The 24100-nt window shown below is 36.9% G+C and overlaps 1 protein-coding gene and 2 long non-coding RNA genes across 4 annotated transcripts in view; 2 read left to right on the top strand and 1 right to left on the bottom strand.

The window, feature by feature from the left end:
* Nucleotides 1-24100, top strand: part of LOC137490042 (uncharacterized) — an 846477-nt gene that overhangs the window by 171712 nt on the left and 650665 nt on the right. The window lies entirely within an intron of this gene.
* LOC141381159 (uncharacterized) lies at nt 1050-23782 on the top strand. Its single transcript, XR_012400891.1, has 2 exons — nt 1050-1113; nt 21470-23782. It is a non-coding gene; the product is annotated as an uncharacterized lncRNA (long non-coding RNA).
* Nucleotides 5850-24100, bottom strand: part of znf652 (zinc finger protein 652) — a 41743-nt gene continuing 23492 nt past the window's right edge. The window contains exons 4-7 of one of the 2 annotated variants that reach the window (XM_680657.10): nt 22199-22346; nt 21491-21606; nt 12649-12793; nt 5850-8355 (exon numbers count right to left, since the gene is read on the bottom strand). In XM_680657.10, coding sequence (XP_685749.4) covers nt 7784-8355; nt 12649-12793; nt 21491-21606; nt 22199-22346 — 981 coding nt within the window. In that variant the 3' untranslated portion in view covers nt 5850-7783. Of the gene's footprint in view, nt 8356-12648; nt 12794-17494; nt 17628-21490; nt 21607-22198; nt 22347-24100 lie in introns of those variants that run through there. The other variant, XR_012400878.1, reaches the window with a different exon arrangement.

The following is a 24100-nucleotide window of genomic DNA, read 5'->3' as shown; positions in this document are numbered from 1 at the left end:
ACTTATACAGGTTGATATGCTTTTGGTTACTTACTAATTTTTTTTTTTAACCAAGCTTCATTTTTAGATAATTGTGCTCCAAGATAAGTGTGCTTATTGTTTTTCATTATTCATCAATATGAGAAATGTTTTGACAGAATTTATAGTTTTTTAGAATTAGAATTTATAGAAGTATAGGTTAGTGATTTCATATTGCTCACTGTTAAAAAATAAAGGATTATGCTGAGATTCATTGTACTTTTGCCTTGTTTCATATTCCCAATAAACATACTTAGAAAAACATAAAACAAAACACAGAGAGCAACATTTAGCCAATACTATGGACTCTACACTGGGTTATTGCTGGGTTATTTTAACTAAACATTGGGTCAAACACAAACGTTGAGCTTAAATCATTTAAGTTCAATAAAACAAATATGCGAATGAATAAATAGCCTAACTTCGGGTTTGTCCATATTTAACCCATAAAAAAACCTGTAAACTGGTAGTTTTTCATATTTTTGTGATTCATGTTTTGATTTTAACTATTTTCTTCTGCTTAATATGCTTTTGAATTGCATCATGGGACTTTAATTTTTCTTCCAACAACTTTTAACCTTGAAAAGTTAAAAAAGTGACTTTTATCAACATTTTTAATAATTTAAAGTGATATATCGTCTGGGTTGGTGTTGTAAAATATAGTACAAAAACCTTGTAATAACCGCCAGTACGTTTTGCTATTTTACATACTTATTTCTCTAGATATTATTTCTAATACATTATTTAAAACTACTAAAAATGTCAATAAAAGTCCCTTTGTTAAACTGTAAAGGTGAATTTTCAACATCAAAAGTCGACAGAGCAGAGACCAAGCTCCCATAATGCAATTCACAACTGTAAATAAACGAAAATCTCTAAATACATTAAATAAATAACTGTTAATTAACAAAAATTAAGTTAACATCATTTTTTTAGTCTATTAACACTTGACTTAATAAAGATAATAGAACACACAAGACATGTAAGGGACAAGTGTAACTGTCAATACGGTGAGTAAAGCCCGCCTTCTAATACAGGAGCCAATCAGTAATCGCTATAGAATGACAATTCTTTGTTGGCGGAGCTCGGACAGACGTGAGTTTCTGCAGATTTTGTGTGATACGAATATTTAGAAACGAAACTCAGTTCCATATTTCCTTATTCCTAATATGAAATGTAATTGTAATCTTGTCAAGTAGTTTTAGAAAATTTGATGTTTACCCATTCAAACAGAAACCCGAGCATACTGCCCGAGAGGCTTTTTAAAGATGGCCACCGAGTGAAGTGACTTAATTCAGTGGTCAATACTTAAGCCTCTGGCAGTGAATGTAACTCAAAACTGGCTTTTTCACTTCATAGGAATTTGGCAGGTTTTGGCTGTTTTTAAAAAATGAAGATGGTCCTAAAAACACCTGCTGAGTTCACAAATATGCACCAAACACGCATGTGAAAATAACCTAGCGCAAAAATTTGACATGACACCCAAACCAGATCTTTCAGAAAGCTTGTTTTTGAGGTGGCAAACTCAAATGTGTAATTTAGATCTGAATTGAATGTTCTCACTCGATTTTCTGTTGTCATCCATCTACATGGTTAATCAGCTATAGATTACATTCAGCTGTGCGACCGGAAGTTAACGAGAATTATTTCTATTGTTTATTAAATTTTCCATTAATTGTATTGTATTAATGTCTACCCCAACTCTAAACCCAACCATCACAAAAAATGTAAAACAGATCTGAATCTGGAGTCTTCTTTATTAGTATAGCTGATTAACCATGTGGATATATGATAACATCCTTCAGAGCCTACAAGTAGGTGCAAAAGGCCCCTACTGGTGCATATCTATCAGATGATAACCACTGATAATGTTATTTTACTCCAAAACAACGACATTTTGCTGTAAAGATACATCCAAGATATACACATGACTTTCTTACTTTGGTAGAATAAATAAATAAACATTTTTTTTTTCTGAAACTATGTCCTTGGTGCACATTGGGAGTCATAAAACAAACAAACAGGCAAAACTAAATTAATTCCTGTGGATATCAAGGCCTGCAACCTTTATTATAATATTTTTTAGGGGGTGTGGGACTGACTGCCTCTATGTTTATACAAAAATAAATTTTTCAGTACGAGAGTGAGTAATTTTGCACTAAATAATTGTACTTATGCCTAATTATATTTTTCGTTTAACCGTTTCCTTAAAACAAGCTCAAATGGCATTAAATTAATTTTTATAGCAACTTTCTATAGCTGCACAAATGGACACGCAGTTTATTATTTCCGAGGAAACTGAAAATAGAGTTTTATACATGTGGAATATCCATTGTGAGGTTAAAGACCGTGTCAATACCAGCGTTAAAAGTGAAGTGCTTTGCAATATGCATTTTTATTCAATGTTTGACATAATCTCCACCAAAACATGAAGTGGGATGTGGTGTAGCTCCTCCCTTTAAAAAAAACAAAAACAGCCAATACATTTTGTTTCATCACAGCTCTGCCAGAGTTGAGCTCAAAGGCATCAAATGAAAAGCCAATGAAAAGCGTCTTGAAGGGGGCGGGGCATGTGAGACACTAGAGAGTCTTTGATTGGTTATGATTTAATGAGGAACTGTAGTATGGATTGAGGTGAATAAAACTGTTGATCCATTTAGGCGGAAATGACAAACTACAAGCTTTACATGTTTATATCAGTTTTAGATCTTCTTAACGCATATTTTGTCATTGTTTTGAAGCACACTAGCTTATAGATATCTTAAACATTAACAATACTGATACTAATTTTAATTTCATAGGACCTTTAAGTCATGTAAGAGCATCTTGTTCCTCAGTTCCTTCTCTAGAAGCACTAATGACAGCCTGTTAAAAAACTAGAGACTATTCTGGGTAAGAGTGGAAAGTGACCTGGTGTGTCATTATCAACATCCATAAACACAAAGAGTCTTGATACTACTCATGCAAGTCTGTAATGAACAGTTCAACGTTCAAATTAACGTTTCTACATGTCTTTTTGGGGCAGAGTATACTGAGAATAAAGACTTGATTTATTCGTCAGTGTGTCTGTCAGCGGAGTTGTACACTTAAATATACACTCTTGACATTTGAAAAATGATGTTTGCTGTTTGTTCAAGCTACTTATTTAATATGAGGGGAAACAACACAATTCTTGAGGTCTTTTTTTTTGGAACAACATAATTTTTTATGCTCAATCGACTTAAATTTGTAAAAACTAGCAAGCTAACTTAATTCATTCATGTTGTCCCAACACAAATTGATTGTGTGGAACCCAGCAGATTTCACAGTGTATTTCCAAAGAGAGCTGGAAACAATCAACTTAGATAGCATGAAAAAGCAAATACTTTGGAAGTAATTTTCAGCTTTCTTTAAAACATCTCATTTTGTTTTTAACAGCAGATAACTTTAAAACCACTTGAGGCTGAGTAAATAATTTTTTGGGTGAATTAACCCTTTTAACTTATCAAACGCATGACATTGTATGCAAATATCTTCTGTTTTAATTTTAACAGGGTCCAAGGCACCACTCAATGATGCAATCAGCAAAACAATCACTTGCTTGGATTTGTAATTTATCTACACCCCAAACACATTCTTGTTTTACACAAAGGTAATCCCATTTGCATGTAAATGAATTAAAGTGTAACATTTGTCTTAAATTATAAGCCTGTCACGATATCTATTTTTTGTAGTACGATATATAGCACCAAAATGTATCGCGATAAACAATATTATTGCCATTTTAGGACCATCTCAACACTGTAATAGCATCATAATGCGAGTACACTTTTCCAAAAAACACATAATATTTGATTCTTAAGAATATTTCACTTTAAGAGTTCACACTTACCTGATGATTGATTATAAAGCTTGTTTGGCATGCTGTCCCGGGAAAGAGCCCTGAGCTCAGAAGATCCTCGAGCGCGGGCAAGGCGAGAGGGGAGTTTGAGCTCAGGTAGATCTCCAGAACTCCCCTGCTATAGTAGCTAAAAAAACAGCTAATGATTGCTCTTAAGAGATAACTACTTACTAGGAGCATGTCTATGGTGGCATTTGGATTAGTCAATCAACTTAGGTTGCATGTTTTTGGACGGTGGGAGGAAACCGGAGAACCCGGGGGAAACCCATGTGAGCACGGGGAGAACGTGTAAACTCAGCACAGAACTGTCAACTGGCTTGGTAATGACTAGAACCAGTGACGTTCTTGCTTTGAGGCAACAGTGCTAACCACTGTGCCACCATGCCACCCATCTAGGAAAGGAGGAGGAGTAGGGGTGGAAGGGGGGATTCTTCAAAACAAAGATGGCTGTCATATGGAACTTAGGAAATTTATAGTGGCTTAGGAATCGTCTGATTGGTGAATCGTAAATTGAATAATGTGGGGCCGCCTGCAAGCAATCATAAGCACATGATCCTCTCCGAATTAGTTTATAAATAAAGTTTGCTCAATTATAGTAATTTAAATCATTTCATGATTAGGCATTGGAATCGGAATGTGAAAGCGAATATCCTAAATAAATAATAATAACAATAAACTGTAAGGCAAAAGGAAGAAGAGATATTGACACCGACAGCTCTAATAGAGATTGGATCAGCTAAAATGTGGCTAGAATAGTTGTATGGGTGATATACAGCGGGGAAAATAAGTACTGAACATGTCACCATTTTTCTGAGGAAACATAATTCTGCTGGTGCTGTTGACTTGAAATTTTTCCCAGATGTTGGTAACAAACACAAATATCCATATATGCAAATAAAGCTAATCTAATTAGATTACAATGTAAGTTATGTGTGATAAAATGAAATGATGTCTGGAAAAAGTATTGAACACATGAAGAAATGGAGGTGTAGAAGTATATGAAATGCCCAGACAGCAGCTGAAATCTCTCAGTAGTTATTCAGCAACCCTCTGCTCTTTCTCAGTATAAATGAATATTAGCTGCTTCAGTCCAACATCTACATTACATAGATGAAGATGAAACCAGAGTGGACATTTCAGCAAGACAATCATCCAAAACGCAGCCAAGGACACTTTCAAATGCTTTCAGAGAAAGAAGATCAAGCCGACTTGAATCCAATAGAGATTTGATAGACGTAAGCCACAGAACCATCAAGATTATTACACTCTGTTGAAGTCTGTGAAAAACTCATGTGACTTCATTCTCCATATGAAAGGCGTCTTGAAGCTGCCGTCACCAAAAAAGCCTTTTATATAAAGTATTAAACACCATTTCGGCAGTTCAGGACTTTCTCCTTGTGTCATTTCACTGTTATTACACATAACTCATTATTCAGATTTTGTTGTTTTATTTTTATGTTTGTATTGTTTGGATTTTTAACAAAATCAGGTTCAATTCCAAATCAAAAGCGCCTTTAGATTATTATTATATTATTCCCAGAAAAAAAAAAACATGACATGTTCAATACTTATATTCCACGCTGTAGATTGCATCACCTAAAATGATTGCGAAGAGGTCCATGTGTTGTGCGATAAGTCGATATATTGATTATTGTGACGGCCTACTTATGATTAAAAATATCTATAATTCAAGACTAAACCTGAAGGAAACTGCATGTCTAATCGCAGATTTCACTACTAGACTAAACAAGGTCAGTGTATGAAGAGATTGAGGTCATAATGAAACCTTGCAAAACGCCCCACTTTTATGGCTCTCTCACACACACACACACACACACACACACACACACACACACACACACACACACACACACACACACACACACACACACACACACACACACACACACACACACACACACACACACACACAAAAATGTAGACAATTGGCTTGTGGCTAATTCAATGTTTACTTCTTTAAAGTTAGCAGAAAGTGTTAAATGAACAATATATATATATATATATAAAAAAGGCCCAACATTAATGCAACACATGGCGTCTCAAACAGGACAAATGATATAAAAACAGAAGGTCAGAGGTTTCTGTACCAGACACAATGCCAAAAATAAAACTGAAGCTGTGGCTGAGAGAGATTACACTGAAAAAAATTATTTTATCAATTTTTAAAGGTTTTTTAAGGTAAGTGGTTGCAAACAATTTGTACGAGCTGAATTGAAACAAATTAAATTTAGTAACGTTTAACGTTGTTTGTTTAAATCCAGCCCATATAAATTGTTTGCAACCACTTACCTTAAAAAAATGATGTAAATCATCAAACTGAATCATTTTTTTTTCAGTGTAGCTGAGGAGAGACTGGATTAAAACACCTCACGAGAATAAGCACGGTTATGGTCGGCTTATTATTTTCATATCTAGCAAGGTTAATTAGAAAAAGTGCATTCTATCATCAACTGACGGAGAATGGAGAGAATCAAGCGACGAGGAGAGCTCAAACTATATATTGCATTAATGATTGACAGCCGAATGAACCAATGAGAGCACTTCTTGAGTGAAAAAGGGGCGGGACATAACAATTATAAACTTGACTCAAACAGAATCTCACAATTCGATTCTCCCCATTTTCCAACAGCCAGCCAACTTTCACATGTCAGGCATGTGATGAACATTTCTTTGTCAGTTGCGCAAACCTCTTACTTGGCAGTAAAGTGCAGAGGACAGACGGTCTAATGAGAGAGAGAGAGAGAGAGAGAGAGAGAACAAAACAAAATACAATCAATCAAACAATCAATGGAGTCTGATTGACTCAAGACTTTCGATCACTTTATCTGTGCTGCTCCTAACGACAATATATTTACACACAACCGACACTCGCTCAATCAATCAAACGCATCTGCATGATAAAGATCCATGTACCAGGAGAACTAAAAAGCAGCTTTTGATACCACACACACACACACACACACACACCTTTCCTACATTCGGTTGAATTCATGATCAAAACACAAACTCTTCCAAGCAATCACACAGATTCTCGCGCATCTCACGTCAACAAAAACGAAATCTGGCGTCCATTTTAAAAAGTCTCACAGAGCATCTACTTTATACAAATAAACATATCGGTTAAGTGAGTTAGATCATATTGAACATACAGTAAAACAAATGTTTTTTACCTTTTCCCGCCATTCCTATGACACATCACAGCATTGGTCTTCCATAACAGTCTCAACCTCCGACCCAACACGGCGGAGAGCTACAGGCATTCCCCAGTACGCATAATTTTTTTTTAATCTTACAACCAATAAAGAAAAATGAAAGAAAGAACAGGAAAGGTTTGAATAAAATCACCAACAACCACAATCAGGCGACAAACAAACAAAAGAAACCAACGTTCAGTCATACGGACTACACTGAGTTTACTGCTTAAGTGCTGTAGACTATGACGACTACTGTTCACCATGTAGAATATGAACATTTTCCATTGTAGGGAAGACCTGCATTTCTAAAAGAGAGAGAGGTTAAACTGCATTTTGTTTTGAAATGTAGACCTTTTGTGAACCCGTAGAACCTTTGCGAGAGCAGCTGAGTTGATAAAGAGTCAGACTTGTTTGTGGCATTGAAATCCCAATGACACACTGTTATTTTGATCGTTGGGAAAGTGAGGTGAATCCGGATAATGCTTTTCAGACGTTTGTGTTTGTGTCCTTGAGATCTAATAATCCTGTTTGGTCACGAGTGCTAGTGGCGAGTAGCTTTGTAGTATCAGTTTTGTATTACGCACACACATTAACATTGAGTTCCAGCTTTTATTATGGTAATTAGGTGTCCCTCCACCTGATTTCACAGTACTTACAGAGTTGTTGTGTTTCAGTGGTGTGGAGCGCTGCCCTGCCGCAGGTATGAGTCCTCGTGCGCGCAGTGGTTAATCGGCTCGCTCTTGAACAGGGCGGGAGGCGGAGGCAGGACTGAAGGCTGGACTGTGATTGGCTGAGGGGCGTGGCTTGTCATTGGGGCGTGTCCTGTGTGATGGACAGGGGTGTGGGAGTGGTGTGTGGGCGTGGTCTGCATGTGTAAGTGAGTGAAGCTGTGAGCGGTGACCGCTCTTTGCGGCAGTGGTCCGCTCACTGCTGGACTGATCATTACTGAGCCTACTGGCATCGGCTGAGCAGCCTGGGAAGGGCTAGGGGTGTGGCTTGATGAAGGGGCGTGGCCTGTGAGGTGTATAGGAAGGGTCATGGTGGTGGGCTGAAGGCTCACTGGGCTGGTGACCCGGAAACACTTCTCTCGGTGTGCTTTGAGCATGTTGGAAAAGCGGAAACGCTGGCCGCAGATTTCACATGGGTATGGTTTTTCCCCGGTGTGTGTTCGCCGGTGCCGCTTCATATTGGGCCGACTGGTGAAGCTCTTCCCACAGATCTCACAGATGAACGGCTTCTCACCTGAATGGAGACAAGAGAAAATATCCTTCTTTCATTCGCTGGCAGTCGTTGCATGTTTAAAGCCTGGGGTGTTGTTGCAGAGAGCATTTGGGAGTGTTTTACCACAGGGGTTTTACTGTGTCTGCTAGAACGTTAGACCTAACCAACTGGACCAACTGGAAGAGACGCATAAACCATCAGAAAGACTGAAATTACACATGTGGAAGAGCCACTCAGGCACTCTAAAAATATAAATAAACGTGATTTAAGTAACGTTTTTCTTTAAAGAGGTTTTTTAAGCCATATCTTATTAAAAACATATACAGTTAAAGTCAGAATTATTCGCCCCCCCTTTGATTTTTTTTTTCTTTTTGAAATTTTTGCTAAATGATGTTTAACAGAGCAAGGAAATTTTTCACAGCATGTCTGATAATATTTTTTCTTCAAGAGAAAGTCTTACTCGTTTTATTTTGGCTAGAATAAAAGCAGTTTTTAATTTAAAAAACAACATTTTAAGGTCAAAATTATTAGCCATACATTTTATCTGATAATCTACGGAACAAACCAACATTATAACTTGCCTAATTACCCTAACCTGCCTAGTTTACCTAATTAACCTAGTTAAGCCTTTAAATGTCTCTTTAAGCTGTATAGCAGTGTCTTGAAAAATATTTAGTAAAATATTATTTACTGTCATCGTGACAACGATAAAATAAATGAGTTATTTGTGATGAGATATTAAAACTATTACGTTTAGAAATGTGTTGAGAAAATGTTCTCTCAGTTAAACAGAAATTGGGGAAGAATAAACAGGGCGGCTAATAATTCAAGGGGGCTAATAATTCTGACTTCAACTGTATTTTTGAACAGATGTTATTGAACCAAATCACAAGCGTTCATCCGAGATACTTTACTTGGTTATACATACATTGATATTAGAGCTGTGGCATAAAAAAAAAAGTTTCGTTATTGATTCTGAGGTTTTCGAAATATCGCTATTCACTCTTGAACTGATACTGAGCTTAGTTTTAATAGCAGATTGCGCTCTGCTTGTATCCAATTCCACACAATCAACATTGAAAGCTAAAATAATCATTAATAAAGTTAGGACAGGTAGAATCCAGTTTAAAGAGTGTTTATAGTGAGCTGTGTTCACATTAATCTCATGACATAAAATCCAATTTACATGAGCCTAACGCACAAGCACTGTTCCTTGTGACCATTTGTGTGTACAGTAAAAAAAAAAATCATAGAGCAACATCTGCTGTTTAAACTAGCCTAGAGCACCATCAATTTGCTGTTAAAAACAAGCATACAGAAACATCTGCTGTTAAACTAGCCTAGAGCAACGTCTGCTGTTTAAACTAGCCTAGAGCACCATCTGCTGTTACAAACAATAATACAGCAACATCTGCTGTTAAAAACTAAAACTAGCCTAGAACAACATCTGCTGTAATAAACAAGCATAGAGCAACATCTGCTGTTAAACTAGCCTAGAGCAACATCTGCTGTTAAAACTAGCCTAGAGCAAAGTCTGCTGTTAAAACTAGCCTAGAGCACCATCTAGTGTTAAAAACTATCCTAGAGCACCATCTGCTGTTATAAACAAGCATAGAGCAACATCTGCTGTTAAAAAACTAAAACTAGCCTAGAGCGCCATCTGCTGTTAAAAACTATCCTACAGCGACACCTGCTGTAAAAAAAACAAGCATGGAGCAACATCTGCTGTTAAACTAGCCTAGAGCAACGTCTGCTGTTTAAACTAGCCTAGAGCACCATCTGCTGTTACAAACAATAATACAGCAACATCTGCTGTTAAAAACTAAAACTAGCCTAGAACAACATCTGCTGTAATAAACAAGCATAGAGCAACATCTGCTGTTAAACTAGCCTAGAGCAACATCTGCTGTTAAAACTAGCCTAGAGCAAAGTCTGCTGTTAAAACTAGCCTAGAGCACCATCTAGTGTTAAAAACTATCCTAGAGCACCATCTGCTGTTATAAACAAGCATAGAGCAACATCTGCTGTTAAAAAACTAAAACTAGCCTAGAGCGCCATCTGCTGTTAAAAACTATCCTAGAGCGACATCTGCTGTAAAAAAACAAGCATGGAGCAACATCTGCTGTTAAACTAGCCTAGAGCAACGTCTGCTGTTTAAACTAGCCTAGAGCACCATCTGCTGTTACAAACAATAATACAGCAACATCTGCTGTTAAAAACTAAAACTAGCCTAGAACAACATCTGCTGTAATAAACAAGCATAGAGCAACATCTGCTGTTAAACTAGCCTAGAGCAACATCTGCTGTTAAAACTAGCTTAGAGCAAAGTCTGCTGTTAAAACTAGCCTAGAGCACCATCTAGTGTTAAAAACTATCCTAGAGCACCATCTGCTGTTACAAACAAGCATAGAGCATCTGCTGTTAAAAACTAAAACAGGCCTAGAACATCTGCTGTTGAAAAACTAGCCTAGAGCACTGTCTGCTGTTAAAAACTTTCCTAAAGCTACGTCTGCTGTAAAAACTAGCCAATAAAAACATCTACTGTTAAAAACTAAAACTAGCCTAGAATGACAGTTGCTGTTAGAACTAGCCTAGAGCGCCAACTGCTGTTTAAAATTATCCTAGAGCGTTATCTGCTGTTTAAAATTATCCTAGAGCGCCATCTGCTGTTAAAAGCTATACTAGAGAATAGTCTAATGTTAAAACCTTGCCTAGAGTAAACCTAGCCTTTTCTGTAAAAAACTAACCTAGGGCTTGGTTTGCTGTTAAAAACGTTCCTATAGAACAGTCTGCTGTTAAAAACTAGCCTAGAGCGCCATCTGCTGTTAAAAACAACCCTAGAATGCCATCTACTCTTAAATACTAGTCTAGAGCGCCATCTGCTTTTAAAACTAAAACTAGCCTTGAGGGTCACCTGCTGTTTAAAAAACTAGACCGCCATCTGCTGTAAAAAAAAGATAGCCTAGAGCCCATCTGCTGTTAAAAACTATCGTAAAGCACCATCTGCTGTTAAAAACAGTGAATTGATTTCTTTGATAATTGTGCACCACAGTTCTAGTTCAAATGCATCTCTTCTGACTGCTTGTTTGGGGATCTCATTAAGTCGCCACAGCGGATTGAACCGCCAAGTTATCCAGCATGTTTTACACAGCGGATGCCCTCTTAGCTGCAACTAAGTGTGTACCAGTGTGTAATACCATTAAGAGAACTATAGCCTGGTTTATACTTCTGCGTCAATTGACCGGCGTAACCCATGGCGCATGCAACGCGCGTAGCTGTGCATTTATACTTCTGCGCGCTGTCTCTGTAGGTCTGCATTAACACTCCCGAAACGCTAGTTAGCAGTGAGGTGTAAATGTTCCTCTGTGTCGAGTTTCTTCGCTGTTGTTTTGCTTTTCCTGAACACTTCCGGGATGTACAAGTGGCTCAAACTCGCTCATTTTGAGGCAGGAACCGGCAGACGTGCAACAACTTTAACTATGAGGGAAACACAAAACAAAACTTTCCATCCGGAGCTCCTTCACGGGACTCCACACTTGTAACCAATCGCTCCATTGGGCTAGCGCCACTCACGCGGTTCTCGGTCCCGCCCAGACTCGTTAGCGCTACCAAGCCGACCAATCACAGAGCTTCACTAGCAATTGCACAATCATGTACATCTCTATTACTCTATTACAGTTATTGTGAACTTAAGTATCAAAACACACAGCATGCGGTAAAGGGTGATGTGGATATGTGTGATTACATTAGCCAACAAAATCAGTGATGCATTCATTTCAGCCTAAGGTAAATGAAAGTCTTTTTTTAAAGGATTGAAAATCCTTTTAAATAAGCTGAATAAACATATGATGTTATATTAAATGAATACTATGGGCCATATATTTACAACATGTTTGTGTTGGTCTGGATATCAGAATATATGGATATAATGCAACGTCTATATTAAAATTAAAATTGTTCCAAATATTAAAGAAATTGTGTTTTATTCATTCATCATTTTCATCATTTATCTCATTTAAAAAGGTGACCAGGCCTAGAGGTCTGCAGCACACGACTTGTTTGTTGTTATTATTATTTGGCCTTGCACATGCTTGAAATGGTGCTTTTTACAGAGACCATTAGGTTTATCTTTTTTGTTATCATAATTCATTATCATTTTAAGCTTATCCAAATGTTTTTGGGGCGCCACAACAGATAAGAATATTCATTATAATCATGAAGTTCAAAATATTTGTGAAAGAGCAAAAAGGCCAGTCTGTTCTCTCTATAGTCATGTAAACGTAATGGGCCACTGTGTTTGTTTTTGCAGCTCACCTGTGTGTGTCTTCATGTGCTCGTCGAAATACTGCTTCATGTTGAAGTCTTTGCCACACCACTGGCACATGAACTGCTTGTGTCCGATGTGGATGCTCATGTGAGAGCGCAGCTGGTATTTGTACTGGAACCTCTCGTCGCAGTTCTACACACACAGAAATAGACAGCGTGTGGGTGGATGCCGCTTCTGCCTTCAAATCTGAAGCAGACTGAGGCAATCCCAACGTTGCAATATGACCATAATAACCCGTCATTACTGTTCATACGCCTGTCATTAACATACTATTTATAGGAATCAGGCCAATCCCACTCATTCAGACTCTCTCACTCCGCACCCTGAAGGGAAACCAATGTGCCACACCCGGACCACCCTCACAAGACCAACACCCCAGTGTGCATTTTCATAAAAAAAAAAAAAAAAAAAAAAAATATATATATATATATATATATATATATATATAAATAAATAAAGCGTTTTATATATAAACTTATGCGTTTAAAAGGGGAAAGAAACCCATAAGTTTGGAACCACTTTCATTAACTAACAATGACAAAGATGGATAAATCCCGTTATAAATGTTCATTGTTTGTTCATGTTAGTAAATACTTCACTAATGCAATGTCATTGTAAAGAGTTACAAAAAAAATCTGTTGAATCTAGTAAATATTTTGTCATGTCATATTTATACATTTTATTCATTTTACTCTGACAATACAGTCAAACAGGCTGTATGAGGCTTCTAGAACTAAAAACTCCATTGGAATGATGTATAGAACAACAACTACCACAACTACTACTACTTCTGCGAATACTTTTACTACTACTACAACTATGACAACTACTACGATTACAACTACTTCTGCGACTACTTCTACTACAACTATGATTACTACTACAACTACTTCTGCAACTACTTCTACTACTACTACTATAACAATGACTACTACTACTACGACAACTACTACGGCTACTACTACTACTTCTGCAACTACTTCTACTACAACTATGACTACTACTACTTCTGCAACTACTTCTACTACTACAACAACTACTATGGCTACTACTACTACTTCTGCGACTACTTCTACAACAACTATGACTACTTCTGCGACTACGACAACTACTTTGACTACTACTACAACTACGACTAACGTGACTATTTCCACTACTACTATGACAACAACTATTACTACTACTACTTAATATCAGAGTTGCCTCAAGACTTCTATCTGCCCACGTGTAATACTACAAATAACTTAACTGAGTCAGTCTCCCTAGACTGTTATAATATAGACCTCCCTACAACAACAATTCCAACAACTACAACTACTACTAAATATCAGAGAGTTGCAGCAAGATTTAGATCTGCTTATGTGTGTGGGCAATCAACAGCATCTTTAACGATGAAGAAAACAAACAAATCATTTATCTGGTTTGATGAAGTGCTTTTCTAAAACTAACGCTATAATGTTACCTATATTTGGCCAAATTACAGCTAAAATAGCAGCCATTTTTCCACAATTATGGTTAAAAATGTATGTTTATATAACATAGACCTCCCTACAACAACAACAAAACCGACAACAACAACAACTACTACTATTATTACTACTTCTACTACTACCACAACTGTGACTACTACTTCTGCAACTACTTTCACTACTACTACAACTATGACTACTACTGTGACTATGACAACTACTACGACTACTAGGACTACTACTACTACTACTATGACAACCACAACTATTACTACTACTACTTAATTTCAGAGTTGCAGCAAGACTTCCATCTGCCCACATGTAAAACTACAAAATGACTTAACTGTGTCACTCTACCTAGACTGTTATAATATAGACCTCCCTACAACAACAACAAATCCAACAACAACTACAAACCCAACAACAACTACTACTACAACTACGACTACTACTACTATGACAACTATTACGACTACTAGGACTAATACTACTACTACTAATTGTGTGACTACTACTACTACTACCCTAGACTGTTTTAATATAGACCTCCCTACAACAACAACAAACCCAACAACTACAAATACTACAACAACAACAGCGACTACTACTTCTGTGACTACTTTTACTACTACTACTACTACAACTACCAACAACAACTACAAACCCAACAACAACTACTACTACTACTACAACTACGACTACTACTACGACTATGACAACTATTACGACTACTAGGACTAATACTACTACTACTAATTGTGTGACTACTACTACTACTACCCTAGACTGTTTTAATATAGACCTCCCTACAACAACAACAAATCCCAATAACTACAAATACTACAACAACAACAGCGACTACTACTTCTGCGACTACTTTTACTACTACTACTACTACTACTACTATCACAACTACTACTACAATGACTAACAACTACTACAACTACTGCTACCACTACTACTACTAATTGTGTGACTACTTCTACTACTACTACTACTACTACCCTAGACTGTTATAATATAGACCTCCCTACAACAACAACAAACCCAACAACAACAACAACTACTACTACTACTACTACTACAACAACAACTGCGACGACTACTTTTACTACTACTACTACAACTACTACAACTACGACAACTACTACGACTACTATTACAACCACAACTATTCCTACAACTACCACTACTTAATATCAGAGTTGCAGCAAGACTTCGATCTACCCATGTGTAAAACTACAAATGACTTAATAAAGTCACTCTCCCTAGACTGTTATAATATAGACCTCTCTACAACAACAACCCCAACAAAAACAACTATTACTACTACTACAACTACTACTTAATAACAAAGAGTTGCAGCAAGATTTCGATCTGCCCATGTGTGTGGACAATCAACAGCATCTTTAACAATGAAAAAAACAAACAAATCATTTATCTGGTTTGATGAAGTGCTTGTCTAAAACTAACGCTATGATGTTACCTATATTTGGCCAAATTACAGCTAAAATAACAGCCATTTTTCCTTAATTATTCTTATTATGTATGTTTTAGTAATTTTTATGTCTCCACAGTACACAGGGAACTGAAAGGCCAAAAGTATTATTCAAGACGAAATTTGAGAGAAATTTGAGAATGATTTGTGTAATTTGTATATGAGCAGCTTTTTTTAAAAATCTATTAAAGTTAAACCACACTGAACTAAACTGAACTGAACTTCAACTCTGAAAGCTGGGCTGACAGTTCAAACTTCTATATTGACACAATCTAGATTGTAAAAGTGCTATAGAAATTAACATGAATTAAAGTTTTTTTGGTGCGGGCGATGCGGTGGTGCAGTAGGTAGTGCTATTGCCTCACAGCAAGAAGGTCATTGGTTCGAGCCTCGGCTGGCGTTTATGTGTGGAGTTTGCATGTTCTCCCTGTGTTTGCCTGGGTTTCCTCCGGGTGCTCCAGTTTCCCCCAAAAGTCCAAAGACATGTGGTACAGGTGAATTGGGTAAGCTAAATTGTCCATAGTGAGTGTGTATGGATGTTTACTGGTGGTGGGTTGCAGCTGGAAAGGCATCCGCTTGATAAAACATTTGCTGGATGGGTTGGCAGTTCCAAGATTAATAAAGGGACTAAGCTCAAAAGAAAATGAATGAATGAATGTTTTTTGGTGTGTTGTTGTACTAAGTTTTGTGGTATTTGTTGTTTAGTAATTTATTGCATTGCAATGTCAACGATGGCAAGTGAGTTTCCCCTCACAGGGATTAATAAAGTCCACTATTACTGTTAAAGCTGGAACTGATATTTAAATGCGAACAAGGAAAAGTCAGCAAAGCTTTAAAAATCAAATATGTATTTAAGCCCAAACGCACAGAGACTCTCCTCACAGACTGACAAACCTTTTAAAATAGCTTATTCAGTCCTGCTCATGTAAATGAAGCAAAACACACCAGCAAACAAACACAACAAACTAAAAACACTGCCTTTATTCCCTCTCCTATTCAAATATACAGAAATACAGTGTTGTTTGTTCACGTAAACATTCTCTGGGTGGACGTTTTACACTATTTACCAAAAACAAACTCAAGCAAATATGGAGAGGCTGGAAAGGCACACATTTACGAATATAATTATCATTTTAATATTGTGTGTTTAATACTCTAGCGCTATTTAGAAATGTGTTTGAGTTTTCAAATTGCACATCAGTCCCATTTATTTACGAACTAAATAAAACACCACTGAAGATTTAAAAAAACAGCAAACGATTAAATCCACAAATGATTATTCAAGATGGGAAGAGCATGTTGCCAGTTGAGGAGGCTGTAATAGCTGGATCACGGTTATGGAAAAATCTGTGGCATAAGATTAAAATGGCCCCTTCCCTATGCATTTTTTTACACCACTTTTAAAAAAAATCACCTGTTGAATCTGGCCTACTAATACTCTACTGTTTTTATTTGTATTGACTATTTCTCGGTTTATAAATGTTTATCTGTTGTTTCCCCTGGTTTTTAGGTTCAGTGTGCTTTACTGTTCTAGTTTATGGAGAGCATGTTGGCCATATTTAATGATTCACAAGTGTTTTCCATTTATTTACTGTTGTGAATTGCATTATGGGAGCTTGGTCTCTTCTCTGTCGACTTCTGATGTTGAAAATTCACCTCTACAGTTTAACAAAGGGACTTTTATGGACATTTTAGTTGTTTGAAATAATGTAATGTATAATAATTAATATATAAAGAAAAATAACTCTGTAACAACAAAAAATGTTCTTGCAGTTTATCACCAGGTTTTTGTACTGTAATGTACAACACCAACCCAGACAACAGATCACTTTAAACTACTGAAAATGTTAATACAAGTCACTTTTTGGCATAAGACGATTCCTAAGCCACTAAGTTCCATAAAACAGCCATCTTTATTTTGAAGAATCCCCCCTTCCACCCCTACTCCTCCTCCTTTCCTAGATGGGTGGCATGGTGGCCCAGTGGTTAGCACTGTTGCCTCACAGCAAGAACATCACTGGTTCTCGTCCTTACCAAGCCAGCCGAGATTTCTGTGCAGAATTTACATGTTCTCCAAGTGCTCACGTGGGTTTCCCCCGGGTTCCCGGTTTTACCTTCCAAAAACATGCAACTTAAGTTAATTTACTAATCCAAATCGGCACCATAAACATGCTCCTTATAAGTAGTTATCTCCTAAGAGCATTCACCATTTGTTCATTAGCTACTACAGCAGGGGAGTTCTCGAGATCTACCTGAACTCAAACTCCCCTCGCCTTGCAAATGGGAGGAAGCCCCGGACTCGAGGACCTTATGAGCTCAGGGCTCTCTCCCGGGACAGCATGCCAAACAAGCTTTATAATCAATCATCAGCAAAGTCTGAACTCTAAAAATGAACTTAAACAACTTAGAAAAGAAAAGGGAGATCCTTCTAGAGCAGACTAAAAGATTAGGTGGAGCAGTGGTTTTGATTCAGAAGCCAAATTATTGACTGTATTCTTTTGGCTTGAGACTTTTGGTCTCATTCACTTCAATTAATTAATTAGATGTTAGAAGCAGCTCGTTCTGCTGCTTGATGTTGCAAACTGATGTGTTCTTATTATATTATTAAACCTTTTATGTATAGTCATGAACACACTTGTTTGTGGAGTGAGTAGTTTGTCAGTTTTTTGATGTTTATTATTCCTGGTCATTTCTCCCATAGAAAATTGAATCGGAAGTTCTAAAAAAAGAAGAAGAAAAAAGAAATTCGCAAAAACGAGCGCGCTTCAGCATTGAACAATAAGGTTAATTCATTGGCAGGGTTCAACGCTAAGGATTTTTTCTACTGGCCCAATCGGACCAGTGGTTCAGATTTTTACTTGCCCTGCCAATATTTTCACTTGCCCCACCAAAAAAAAAGTTAATAGTTATTCCTTAACCACAAATAAAAAAATTAAAAACATGTCAATGTTTGTAAATCTAGAATTTAAATATTTAAAAAAATATTAATAAATGTATAAAGAGCAAAATTCAAAGTGTTTTGAAACAAAAGATGGCTGACCTGCCAAACTGTACAAAACATCACTTAATTTTTTTAGTCGTGGTGCACCCTCCTAAAGGTTTGCTTCTAAGACGTTAGAAACAAATGTTTTCCTTTAGCATAATCATTTGATGTTACCTTCTCTTCGCTGTACGGGTTGATATGGGAAAAAATAACGTGCTCACAACATCCAATCAGATAAGAAGAACAGAGAAGGTAGCATTTGAAGGCTTGAAAACACAAACTGTTTCTCAATTCTAAGACTGAATTTGCACGCAATTGACAGTCAGCACCTATCGGCCCAGTAACAATCCTGTCTACTGTCTCACACGCTGGCCCCGGGCCACCGGGCAGTCCTTATTGTTGAGCCCTGATTGGACATCAAACCATAACTGTATCATTCTCATAAGCAGTTTCATAAAGGTATTATTAGAGCTGCCTTACAGAGAATCTTGAACGCAATCATCATTGAACCAACTAGAATAAAACCAGATTTCTGATGAGCTGAGTGTGCTTTAGGAATTAGGGTGACCAGATGTGCCTGTTTTTAGGGAACAGTCTGATTTTTGTGGTCTTGTCAACAAAGCAAGACTGAACTTTGTGTACTTGATAGGCTCACACTTTATTTTGATGGTCCGTTTGTTGAATTTAAGTAACATTGCATCTACATGCCAACTAATTCTAATTAGATTATAGGTAGACTGTTAGGTTGAGGTTAATGTAAGTGTAGGTTGACATGAAAGTGCAAAGTTTCTTCCAGTCAGTTGAATGTCTGTTAAAGAAGCAGTATCAACAGTAGGGCTGGGCAATGTGGGCAAAAAGTCATGTCCCAGTATTTTTAGGAGGAATGAACCAGTATTTTCCCGTAATTACTTACTTGAGAAAACCTTTATCAAAACTTTAATAAACTTTTTTTGAGCAAAGCGTAATTCAAACACAGGGCTTTCCCTCCCTGTTATTATCATCATTATAATTAGCATTCTTATATTGCTACTTGTTGAAAGAGTAGATAACAGCGAGATATTAAAACAGAAAAAGAAATGTTTGGCAGATAATGCTTTGCAAATGTTTATTTTTTTTTTATTTTACTTAGTTTTTTTTAAGTTTTAATAATCGTTTAAACCATCAACTGTTTGTACACTAGGCACACACACAAATCAAATCACGTCTTCCAGTTAAGGAGCTAAAAACTATATAAATAAATAAATAAACAATTAATTAAACAAATACAATGGTTAGAATATAATCGGAATTGAAGTCAATATGCAGTGGACCAATTGACAAACAGACCAGAACGCAGAGCTAAATGTGTTATAACATAAATGTAAAGAAGAAATCATTGTGTTATAAATACTGAACTTATTATCAGTGAATATGAGGTGGATTCACTTTCAAAATGCATTTTTAATTCTTTTGAACACATTCAGGTGCTGCTTGTAAATTTGACAAGGCTTCTATGTTCGTTCTTGCTGTCAATTGCGGAAGAAATGATTGATAAAAGGTTTCTGATAAAGCGATGTGACAGCTGCAGGTGCTGTGAGGTGCGTGTACGCGAGGAGGAGTCAAATTTCGATCCAACACCAGCCTCCATGTTCCTCCATGTCGCGTGTAGTTACTGTTGCCAACTATTTACAGTGAAAAGGCGCTAAGCTCAGCCCAAAAAGTCGCTAAATTACGTCATACGTCAATTAGCGTATTACTGACATCATCATGTTCTGTCTCTGTTTGTTTAAGAGCCTATGGTCAATAAAGGAGTATTTACGTTTGCACTTTATGTAAGCATGTGAATTTAACTAAGTTTATTGCTGTTTGAATACAGTATATCATTATAGATGTGTAGTGAATTTGCAGTAATCTCCCAGACGAAATATACTCAGACAAGTTCCGAAACCGTCACTAAAATCTCTGTGATTATGAACAGTAAAATAATAAACAGTCAAATTAAATTGTTAAAATAAAGGAGAAGCAGATCGGTTTGACTGTAGCTTACAATGAAAATACCTCACACTGCCAGTGCTAAATCATTTGCCGTCAGAATGCAGAGGAGTGATCTGCTTTCAGGCTGCAGGTGGGAGAGACTGCTGTACGAGGACTGCGTTGCCTGTCAATCGATGTCATCACCTGCAGCTCGTTGAGAAAAGTAGGGACGGTACAGTATGGACAAATGACAGTCTATAAAAATCTCCGGTAACACACAAAAAAGTCGCTTTTTTGAAAATTTGTCGCTAGGGGGATCTGAAAAGTCGCTAAATATAGCTGCAAAGTCACTAAGTTGGCAACACTGCATGCAGTGATGAGTCATTCTTGAACGATTCGTTCATTTTTAACAAATCATTTGCATGACTCATGGAGTGAATTATTCATTTGCTCATGCGCACATTTGTGCAAGTGGAACTCGTGTGCTACCTTGGAGTGGTCTGGATGTGAGGCCTCAAATCTTATCGATATTAACGATATTGGATAATCCCGCATCGCGTTAGGGAATCATATCGATATATCCCAAGAACTCGATATACCGCCCAGCCCTAATCAACAGATATTAAGCAGACAGTCTACCAATACTCAAATGGACCATCAAAATAAAGTGTTACCCTTGATATTGAAAAAAAGCAGGTAGCGAATGTCTGCAGCCATGCCTGTTTTCAGATGTCTCCATTTCCCCCATCCAAAATGACAAGCAGCAGCAGGGTGAATAATTTAGACTTCAGCTGTATATGAACTGAACTTATTTCACAGTAATTAAAACTTCATACCAGATTTTTTATGCTTGCCTTTTTTTATAATGCTCTTTTATGACATGACATTTTTATAATTGTTTATAGAGTGAAAAGCAGTGTCCATACCTCACAGCGGAAGGGTTTCTCTCCTGAATGCTGCAGCGAGTGCACTTTGAGGGACATGCTGCGCTTGAAAGACTTTCCACAGGTTTCACAGGTAAACGGCATGTCCTTTGTGTGAGCTGAAGACAGAGAGAAGACAGAAGAATCTTTATCTGATGCTCTTTGTAGTATATGAGTGAGTTTACGTGCACGTTCTTAAACTAATTACACCTAAAATGCTGATGGTCATTTAAACGTGTTAAACTTAAATCAAGACAATCGCGTTTCTTAAATCAAGAGTGAAGTTATATAAACTGCATGAACTGAATGGCAGAGCCATATCCCTTGTGTGGATATTGTGTGGGATATAAATGCATTAATCTGCTTTCTGTTGGTTTGTTGAAGAGGGCAGATGTGAAACACTACAAAACATTTTTTTTTTCTTGAAATTTAGATGTCAGTGTTTCCTGGTTGCAATACTTTTCCTCTGTTTCTATTTATTTATTTAACACGACAACTGACAGACTTAATCAACAAGTAAATGATTACATTTGTGTACATGCAAATTTACTCGCATGGCTGTTTTATTGGTTTGCATCTAAACAGGAACAACGGGTTACTTCAGTAAGCTGATTTGTGGGAGTTGTTGGCATATTTGCATTCATCATCTGCTCATTCATACTGAAGATTTCATGCTTAGTACAGGCTGTGTTGCATGTATATTATACATACCGACCATGTGCTTTCGGACATGGGCCATAGTGTAGAATTTCTTCTCACAAATCTCACAGGCAAATTTCTTCTCTGCGAATCCATGGACAATCTTGATATGCTCGTGGAGGGACCACAGCTTCTTAAAGGACTTATTACATGACACACACTGAGAAACAAAAAGACAGAGACACACTGTTATACAGCAACTCCATCAAACTCATTCAGTAGTGCATGTACTATATTAAGCCCTCTGAACTTGAATAAAGTCTCCCTCTGCTGGCCAGGATTGATGATTACAGTTTTTGAACCTTTAATAAAGCAATTCAAGTTTACGCTCTTACAGATTTAGGAATTATAAATGACATAATCATGCTCAGTCTTTATCTAATGTAGTATTTAGTAGTATTTAATTACTAATTAAGCACCAGTACAATAACAGCACTGTTAAATCTAAACTTTGTATCTTCTCACTCCACAACTGATACTTTTATTGGTCCCACTTTATATTAAGTGGCCTTAACTAATATGTACTTACACAGGAATAAATAGTTTGTTACGATGTACTTATTGTGTAAATACATGTATTTACTGTGTACTTATGCTTGATTAAATACATGTATGTATTTACATCTGAAATTACCTTTTGTAATTACATTTGTAAATACACTGTTGACCATCCCTTACACCTTAACCTACCCTTAAACCTACCCATACCACCAAACCTGTCCATAACCCAACCTCTATCCCAACTCAAAAGCACCACAAGTGTTCTTAAATACATTATAAACACAGTAAGTACATTGTATTTATTTTTTTGATGCAAGTACATAGTAGTAAGGGACACTTAATATAAAGTGGGACCCTTTTATTTGCATTTAGACCCCATATCTGGACAGTTTAAAAGCCTATGTGTGTGATATCTTGAGATTTGGGCTGACCATGTATTCAGGCATTTTTATTTGCCTTCTATTGTCACCCTATTTGCTATTAGTCCTGTTGTACTGTTTTGCTTGTGGTGCAATACTCTATAAAAGGGGTTTCCAAACTTTTCAGCCTGCGATCCCTAAAATAACAATGCCAGTGACTCGCTACCTCTAAATTTCTTGGAAGTAGTTATAAATATACAAACACTGTGCACACAACAATAAACATATAAATAAACATAAACAATAAACATGAGCAAATTGACAACACAAAAAAGTGCAACAGTCTAACAATCATATAATGTTTATAGTCATTTCCTCACCTAAAGAGACTAGTAGGCACAACATTATTAACACAAGTCTGTTCTTGGTTTAATTTTGGAGACCGCCACTCAGAGATCATCCTCAATGTTCAGTTGTGGTCTGTGTTTATTTTAATGTATTTGATTGCCATAAAGGGGTCCGAAAGTTTAACTTGGTGCTATAAAATCAGTCTATTGCCGTGTCGTTAATCTAACATGAACACACCAATCCTATGAAGAAAAAAAAATATGGAAAGGCTGATGGCTTTTTATTTGCATGTTGTTAATTTTTTATGTAACTTTCAACTTCTGTGGGTTATGGATAAAATACAGTCACTTTAATAGTTTAATAAAATTTATTTGACTTTTGTATATCACCAAGGGACTCCGTCATTGTCTCACGACCTCCACTTCTCTATGGCTATTACCATATATATACTTTCATTCATATTCTTTTCAGCTTAGTCCCTTTAATAATCAGGGGTCACCACAGTGGAATAAACCCCCAACTTATCCAGCATGTTTTATGCAGCGGATGCCCTTCCAGCGGCAACCCAGCACTGGGAAACATCCATACACACTCATTCACACACATACACTACAGACAATTTAGCCTACCCAATTCACCTACCTCATCCAAACACAGGGAGAACATGCAAACTCCACAAAGAAATGTCAACTGACCCAGCCGAGGC

This window comes from Danio rerio, chromosome 3 (genome assembly GCF_049306965.1).
Source record: "Danio rerio strain Tuebingen ecotype United States chromosome 3, GRCz12tu, whole genome shotgun sequence".
Classification (NCBI taxonomy): Eukaryota; Metazoa; Chordata; class Actinopteri; order Cypriniformes; family Danionidae; genus Danio; species Danio rerio.
The sequence above is the reverse complement of the archived record's forward strand: the minus strand, read 5'-3'. Positions and strand labels throughout refer to the sequence as shown.